Source organism: Sinocyclocheilus grahami, unplaced genomic scaffold, assembly GCF_001515645.1.
Source record: "Sinocyclocheilus grahami isolate Dianchi unplaced genomic scaffold, SAMN03320097.WGS_v1.1 scaffold107.1, whole genome shotgun sequence".
Classification (NCBI taxonomy): domain Eukaryota; kingdom Metazoa; phylum Chordata; class Actinopteri; order Cypriniformes; family Cyprinidae; genus Sinocyclocheilus; species Sinocyclocheilus grahami.
The window spans coordinates 1,031,520-1,040,684 of NW_015505286.1; the positions used below are offsets into that span (position 1 = coordinate 1,031,520).

Genomic DNA, 9,165 nt, shown 5'->3' on the forward strand with positions numbered 1-9,165 from the left:
CAACACCATAAATTACATAATTATGCAACTGTTCTTGGGATGTCTTCCATCCTTACCTGCTTCATCATCTTCTTTTTGACTGCCTCCTTCTGCAAGCTCTCCCCAACCGAGGTCTACAATATAAAAGATTGTGTTTTATTACAGTGCACTTAAAGGGATACTCCACCCCAAAATGAAAATTTTGTCATTATTCACTTACTCCCATGTCGTTCCAAACCCGTAAAAGCTTTGTTCGTCTTCGGAACACAATTTAAGATATTTTGGATGAAAACCAGGAGGCTTGTGAGTTGTGACTGTCCCATTGACTGCCTAGTAAATTACACTGTCAAGGTCCAGAAAAGCAGTGCCGATCCTAGACTTGTGGGGGCCCTACACAAAACTGTGTCGGGGGGTGGGGGGGTATGTGTGGTTATGAACGAATGAATGAAACGCATTTGTCCATGTTTCACTCCATCTCGAATCACGCTCGTGGAAAGCGCTTGAGAAACAACGTCTCCGTATGCTTTCAGCTCGTTTTTTTAGTCTCGAGCAAGACTGTACGACATTCACATTACATGATTTGACTGATTTTTACATAGAAAGGGCGACAGCGCACCGCATTAAAAGAAATTATCATTCATGTTTTCATAACCCCTGGCCTAATTCAAAAACTAAACTAAAATTAAATAATCTTTGAGAGCAAGGGGGCCCCCTGGTGTTTCGGGGGCCCTACACAGCTTGCGTATTTTGCGTATAGGGAGGATCGACTCTGCAGAAAAGTATGAAAGACATCGTCAGAATAGTCCATCTGCCATCAGTGGTTCAACCGTAACGTTATGAAACGACGAGAATACTTTTTGTACGTGAAGAAAACTAAAATAACGACTTTATTCAACAATTTGTCTCTGTGTCTCTCCGCATCACTGTAGCATCATTTTGGAGAATATCCGCTGAACGCAAACTGCATACGCTATTCTGTGTCAGCCGCGACACAAGGATACGTTTTCTACGTGTATTTACGCTTTGATTTGAACGAAAACAGCGCATCCGTGCAGTGCGGCTGACACAGAAGAGCGTACGCTGCTTGCGTCCAGCGGATATTTACTTGGCAGTCAATGGGACAGTCACAAGCCTCCCGGTTTTCATCCAAAATATCTTAAATTGTGAACGACATGGGGGTAAGTGATTAATGACAAAATTTTCATTTTGGGGTGGAGTATCCATTTAAAGAAAGCAATATGTAGATTCATAGGAGCTGTCACCTCATCATCAGAATCATCTCCAAACACAGAGGGGCGGGAGAGAGGGGCAGATTTTGATGCACTCTTCCGGGGCAAAATGAGCCCATACCTGAAATGCACAAAGCATGAATACAGCTTAGTATCTACTATGTGGGATGGTTAATTAAGACTTGGTTTAACACTTTCATCTTCTTTTTTTTAACAACCACTGTCTCTGCTGAAGAAAAAAAACAGTTAAAAGCATCCTATGCTGGTTGGCTGGTCTTAGCTCGACTCCCAGTCTGGTCATAGCTGGTTTTAGAGGGGTTTTAACTAACGTTAGCTGGCCAACAAGCTAGAAGCAGCTGAACGCCAGTTTGACCTAAACTGAGACACCAGATTAAACCAGCTACGTCCATTTGAAAGCAGTTAAGGCCATTAGCGGTTTTAGTAAAATGCAGCATGTAAATACAGTTTCTTTACGATTTATAATGTGGGTAATGTGATCGTATGCTCGTGTGTTTTGGGGATAGCAGTATTAGCTCATTGGCTCGCACCATTTTGATTAGCTCATTCTTATAAAGATAGTCTTTAACAACATGCTTACACAAATATTGTACAATGTCCGTCGTTATACACAATAAATTATTTAACTATGTCTTGTGTAATTGGACAAATTAACTGTAAGTTAGCATGGGGCACTTACTGTTTACCAGAGCTCGCCATCTTTCTTCGATAAATAACTGGCGTATAGCAGATTCGATAACTTAAAATCGATTCAGCGTAAAAACAACAAAACAGAAACGGAAGGTAATTAATCACAAGTATTTTACAAAACAACGATCAAATAAATAAATTACTCTTTGCATGATTATAAATGAGCCGTAATGATTCCGTTTACATTGTTATGAAAGTGTCGTATGTGAATTGAATGATGTTCCTTTCACATATTTGACTTTTGGGAGTGTCCGTAAAACGTTTCACCAATAGAACATGTATGGAACATGTATGTTTACAATTATAAACATGCATGATTATTGGCTCGGCATGCATGTTTATAATTGTGCATTAATTATTTTTAATAGCTGAATCTAAAAGTAACTATAAGGTTTTTAACTGCAGCACCACCCATTTTTTCCCCTACAATTTCACCATTTGATAAAGCTTTAAATGAAAGAAAAGTTTAAATGATTTTAATGGAATTTGGAGAAAATAAATTCAAGAAAATATAAATATAAACAGTTAATATTTACAAGACAATATTTACAATATTTACATATACAAGACAAATATTCGTATGCTAAACATGAAACGCTATTGCTGAAACTGAACTCTTGGTGGTGACAATCTCTTTAGTATTCATAGCTTTCAGTCACGTGACCGGCTCGAAGACTTGGAGGGCGAAACATCCATAGATCTGCAGCACAAGCCGGTCAATTTCCCATCTGTTTCACAGCCGCAAATATTTAGATCACCTCTCAAAAGAATAAAACAAAGGTATGTGAACAAAATGCAAGTTTTGGCCATTTGCAATCCATATTAAGCACCCGCGGCAACATTTAAATCATTAAACAGTGCGACAAAATGTTGTAAAAACACTTAAAGTGCCTTAATATATTTAAAACAGTGATATTAAAATATCAAATTCAGTAATCTCTATATTAATGATGCATAGTTTACATAGGAAAGCAGATGAGGCTGGAATATGAATGCAGTCCGCTTAATGGTTCAGTGTTTTCCTTATAATGGTTTTCTATGGGAAAATTCTGGGTTCATCTGCTTGCCTGTACAAAATATACATAATCAATAAGGCGTTTACTGAATTTCGCCTTTTAATATCTGCGTTTTACTACATTACTACTTAATGCAAACTGCGTAAAAATAACTGGCGGCCAGTGGAGCAAAGTAACGTAAGTGAGGTTACCTGTGCCGGTGTTCCGGCGAATTCAGTTTCCCTGTTTCCCCCTCACAGCGCCTGCGCAACTTCGCTGTGTTGCCAAGTCCGCGGTTTTCCAGCGGTAGTTTTTAGTAGCAATTGGGCGTTTCTTTTTTATATATCCTGGCAACCCTGAAACTTCAGTACTAAAATCATGACTTCATGATTTCGCCCCGGCTAAGCAAGTCAGCTTATGGTGGTTTTGCTGTCTTTCTGCAAGCAATTACGTCAAACCACTTTTATCTGCAGAATAGTGTCTTAAACTAAAACACGAAACACACAGGGGGAACATATAAAAGATACACTTTTTTTTTTTTTTTTGCAAAACTACACAATTTCAAGACGTTCTGGTCTTTTTAATGTTAACAGTGAGTGCACAAGTTTAAACAATGGGAAATCACAATAAAAAATAAATTAATCACTTTTTAAAAATACAATAGTACAATACAGTACAACAGAAAAGCAACTTTTAAACCATACAAACTAAATTAATTACAAATGATCTAAATAACATGGTGAAATGTTGCTTGCAGAAAGACAGCAAAACCACCATAAGCTGACTTGCTTAGCCGGGGCGAAATCATGAAGTCATGATTTTAGTACTGAAGTTTCAGGGTTGCCAGGATATATAAAAAAGAAACGCCCAATTGCTACTAAAAACTACCGCTGGAAAACCGCGGACTTGGCAACACTGCGAAGTTGCGCAGGCGCTGTGAGGGGGAAACAGGGAAATGAATTCGCCGGAACACCGGAACGCGTATGTTTTCAGAGAATCACGTGATCAGCAGAAAATGAAGCCTCACTTTCTGTCCAATCACGTGCGCGTGTCGGAATGTTCGAAACCCCAGGGGTAAGTTCAAGCTCAAACCGGTGTGCACCGTTTTGCTACGGTTTCCGGTTTGAACGACAAGTTTCCTGGAAACGGTGTGCAACGGGATTTGAGATGCGTTTTCTCTTGTTTGGTGGGTGTGTCAAACATGTCAGCCCAATCAGCAGCAACATGTATGTAAACCACACTGTATTAAAGAGACAGCTGGCACAATGTAATTAACATCCAAATAAATTCACAAGAGCAAGTATATTGTTTGCACATGTTTATTTACATTAAAGGCAAAATAACTGAAATAATAAGTGCACAATTATAGATCTGGAACTTCTTTTTTAAGTCTGTCTAAATATAATTTAGTAATTGCAATGTCTTCTGGTCCATATCCTTTCCTTAGGAAGGTGTGCTAAATACTGATTAATGTAACATAAAAATACTATACATATTTATATATTTTGCTATTGTATTATGGAGTGACACTTTCATAAACTTTTCTATACCCCTCTGATTATATAATGGTAAGAATTACAATATCATAGCACAACAACAGTGATCAGCAATAATGATAAGCCTAATACTCACAATAAAAATAATAAGGTCATATAGATCATAACACAGTCTCGGAGGTAAGAAGTGGATTTTCTTTCACCTGAAATGTTTGTCTTTTCATCCTGAAATGCGAGGCAAATGTTGGATCACAATTATTAGGAACCACATTTTCCACACATCCCTTCACTCGATTGGGATGTTCGCTTTTATTCTGGAGGGCAAGGGCAATGTCTGTACCATTGAACGTATTTTGCCGTATTAAACACGTATTAATACCGATTTCATCAGGCTCCGAAAATTCTTCAAAAAGAACACAAAGAATGGCCTTCTCAGCTGCCATAGTTGCAACTCTTGCGTCATCAGAACAGAGTGTTCAACGCACCACCGTTTCCGTTTAAAAATAAAAAAAGTTTTGCACCGTTTTGTCGAGGCTGAACGCAGCCCTGCTGTTATTGAGAATTACAGAGGATCAGATGCTGATGTTTTATTGGTTAAAATGATGACACCATCATGGAGATCAGTGTTTGCTTTAGTTGGGCTCTTGACCCTTGACTTTTTGTGTTAGATTTGTCTTTGTAATACTGCTTGTGGTGTTATAAAGCAATGGGATCAGTGATGTGCAGTGAGCAGCTGTTAGCTGTTTCCATGTGATGTGACAATCATCAGACACAGACCTGTTTACATCCAAACTAACTTTCTTTTTTAGGTTTAGGTTATGAGTAACCAACTCTGTAAAACTACAGCATGCAATGAAAGTGTTGCTCTAAAAGTTGTTGAATGAATCTTAAATATATGTGAAGCATATAAATATTTGAGCTCTTGTACTATTTAGACACACACAGACATCAAGAACCAGCATATGAATCGCTTAAATGCTTCATGCTGCAATGCATGCTGGGTAACACCATAGTTAAAAACTCAGCTCATCTGTCATCTCAAGCTTTTAATGCAGCAAAGGGTCAAGAGCACAACTAAAGCAAACACTGATCTCCATGATGGAGACATAATTTTAACCAATAAAACATCAGCATCTGATCCTCTGTAATTCTCAATAACTGCAGGTGTTCATCACTAATGCACAATCATCATTTAATTAGTCACTTAATTATCTCATTAACTTGAACTCTTTGAGGACTTGGGATATGACTGGAGACTGGTTTGTGATCTGAAAGGAATGACTTGGTTCCTCCTCTGGTGAAATCAGCTGCTGAGTTCATGGCTGGAATAAACATATGGCAGGACTTTTACTTTCTGACCCCTGGATTGTCCACCTCTGTTCGTGTGTGTGTGTGTCGACAGCTGATCACTGAGGTGCTGGTGGAGGTGCTGGTGGAGAAAGTGAAACGGCGCGCACTTGAGACAGTCATGAAGCACCTCATCGACGTCATCGCCCTCTACTACAAGGAGATCGGATTCGACGATTTAACGACAAGCTGAGCGTCACGAACTCAGCGGGATCATAGAAAAAGCGCCATAGGAAACAAATAAAAAATAAACATGCAACTGTGTTCAGAGATTTTTGTCAGGGCAGCGCCATGTTTAATTTTGGCGGGAATGAAAACGAGGCTGGAGCTGAAGTACAGCGCGTTTGATGGATTGCCAACATGCTGATCGTTCAGCGTTAAACTTTCAGTAGACAAAACTCCATAAACAGTTTTGAAAATTACGTGATCTTTCTACAGCGCGTGTACAGTCCCTCACAGCCTCGCTTTCATCCGCGTTAGATTCAAAATGATGAAGGTCAACTGGAATGAGCAGAGCCAATCACGTCAGGTTTAGAATGTCAGCTGATCTGATGATGTCATGGCGCCTCAGATTAGGACTTCATTTGAATTGCACTTGAGTGATTGCACATTAATAAAATCCTTTTTAATTTGGGAGAAGATTTCAATTGAAATAGTTTAATTCCAATGATGCCCATAGATATTTGCTTCTCTACACTTGCTTTGTCTTACTATAATTAATCTGCATTATAAATCATTTGCTTCGCTTTTGTAAAGCAACACTTATTAATAAATGACGCTCTTACCGGCAGAAAACTGAATCGTGTGCCTTTATTTGTCATTCATGCATTCAAAAAATTGTCCACCTCTGTCATTCACTACTGAATATTATAAAAAAGACAACATTAAACAATTTAAAATGTTTTTGAGAAAAGGTTGGAAAACTAAATAAGTGACAAATCCACTCCATGAATATTTCACAGTATTTCTATAAAAATAATAGAACTAGAATAGAAAATGTTGCTATTTTGAAAATATAATAAAAAAATATAATGCTATTTTTTTAAAAAAAGGAAGTATATTAAAAAACAAAATTAAAACTAAAATAATTTTTCACTGCAGATTTTTTTTTAATCACAAAAAGTCACAAGATATTAGCTGAATTATAGCTGCAGTATGATTGCAGTTGAGGTGTATTTGTGGTTTACAATCATCTCACGGATCTCGCCTGCATGTGTTTACGGTCTGTTTGACAAGTGCTTTATTCTAAGCTGCTGTGAAATCACATGCTAAAGTCATTTGAGCTGATCTGGGGCAGGATTGAGCTTTATTTATGACCCTTACACTTTGCTAAACCTCGACTTGTTTATATTCTTCTGCATTTCCCAGAAATCTTTATCCTCAGAAAACTGCGGGCTGATCTGCAGCTGGTCACGGTCACTGCTGCCTTACATTGTTTCCAGCAGGGGCACAGGAGACATTTTCAAAGTCAGGGGGACCAAACTGTAAACAAAAGCCCAGATAGTAAGATCAGATTTCCAGATATCAGACCACCACTGCAGGCTCACTGTCGGACCACCATCATATCTTAAACTTGCCTGATCATTGAACTGGATTAAATCTTATTTCACACAGCCTAGTTCAGTTTGGTTTCATATACCAAAGGCTATATTTAAAAGAGTTGGTGGGTTAGAATTTTTGTTGAAATGCGATTTCGAGATGTAAACAATGTAAACAAATGTAAACAAACAGATATTGCAAAACTGGAAAATGATATTTACCCACAACTTTACACCACATTAAGCCATCTTGTGGAATAATAGAATTATTAAAATAAATAGGAAGATGCTATTTAAACAAGAATGGTTTGAAACAAAAGTTCTTTATGTTGTTGATTTGATAGAAGAAGATGGTCAGTTAGTTCAGTATAATGCATTCATGGAAAAATCTGCGATAAAATGTTCCTTTAGAAAATATAATACTGTGTGTAGAGTATCCCTTCTGCACTAAAACAATTAATCGAAAATACTCGAACATATTCTGATTTAAGACAGAACTATTCAGATCGGGTCAGATGCACTATTACCTAAATAATTAAATTGTGGATAACAAAGATACCTCCATAACGAATTTCTCATATTTGTCATAACATCATTATATTCTATGGGTTTAATGAATTGCAGACAATGTAGTTCTGTAACTCTCATATATCAAATATGACAAATATATTACAATAAATTAAACTAATAATGAAAAATAAAAATACACTTAAAAATTTATACCAAATAATATTTTATACATATTTATAATATGCATTTTTTCCAGTATAAATTGGGTCCTTATTCATGAAAATATATAGCAGCCTTGTTTAAACTGTAGGATGGGGGTCTCTTGCACAAGGATCATCATATTTGCAGTTCTTTGGCAACTAAAATATTAAAACTCCCTGTTTGTACTCATACTGTATGGCAATTATTGAATTACTTGTGTTTATCTATTAATAGAAATTCTAAGACAAATATCTGAGACAAAGGTGACACTGAAATAAAAGTCTCCTGAGCAAAAACAGAGCATCTTCTGAGCACTGAGAGTTTCCTCTGAGCTCTAGTCAGCACATCTATAATCATCGGTTTGATGTGTTTCTCCTCCTCAATACCAGCATTGTTCTGAGGAATTTCTGACCTTCTCCTGACCGACTGGATGTGTGTGTGTGTGTGTGTGTGTGTGTGTGAGGAAGCTCAGTGTCATCCTGTATTACTGTGAGAGGAAGAGGCAGGGCAGGAAAGCAGAGATATCTGGAGATCTCCAGAGAGACACCCAAACACAAGCTCACAATCAGCTCAGAATAAGACTTGTTATAGCGCAGGCATTTGATGATAATCTCATCAAACGTGAAGCTGATCACGTACGCTCAAACACACAGAAACACTGAAATAATAAGCACTGCAAGACCTTTTTTTCTCTATAGAGTGGTGCTTGATCATGCAAATCTCAGTCAAAATAGGGAATAGGGGGGTGTTTGCAGCACATGACTGTGGCAACTTTAACATTTGAAAGGATACTATGGCAAAGTTATTGCTTTCCTTATTCAAACTGATCTTTTTTTCATGAATATATATGGTTGACCTGAAGAATGAAAGCTGTATCATACACTTGGAAAATTATGAGCTATATCATCTCTTATCGACACTAGGGGTGTGACAATGCACTTAGCTCACGAGATGAGACAAAATACAGATACTTGGTTCACTAGAACGAGACAATATCTTAATAGAATTTTAAAGAAATTTTCAATTACAAAATATTTGTCTTTTAATTACAAAAAGTAAAACAATGCAGTTGTATTTTGAAATATTTTAACTAATCTAGGGCTGTGACTAATGATTATTTTGGTAATCAAGTAATCTACTGATTATTTTGACAATTGAGTAA

General features: G+C 37.3%; 1 protein-coding gene across 1 annotated transcript in view; it reads right to left on the reverse strand.

Moving 5' to 3' along the window:
- nsrp1 (nuclear speckle splicing regulatory protein 1) overlaps positions 1-1,997 on the reverse strand; it is a 5,970-nt gene extending 3,973 nt beyond the window's left edge. The window contains exons 1-3 of the mRNA XM_016276982.1: positions 1,906-1,997; positions 1,242-1,329; positions 57-113 (exon numbers count right to left, since the gene is read on the reverse strand). Of these exons, the coding sequence (XP_016132468.1) occupies positions 57-113; positions 1,242-1,329; positions 1,906-1,925 (165 nt within the window). The 5' untranslated portion in view covers positions 1,926-1,997. The remainder of the gene's footprint in view (positions 1-56; positions 114-1,241; positions 1,330-1,905) is intronic.
- Between the last annotated feature and the right edge of the window lie 7,168 nt (positions 1,998-9,165).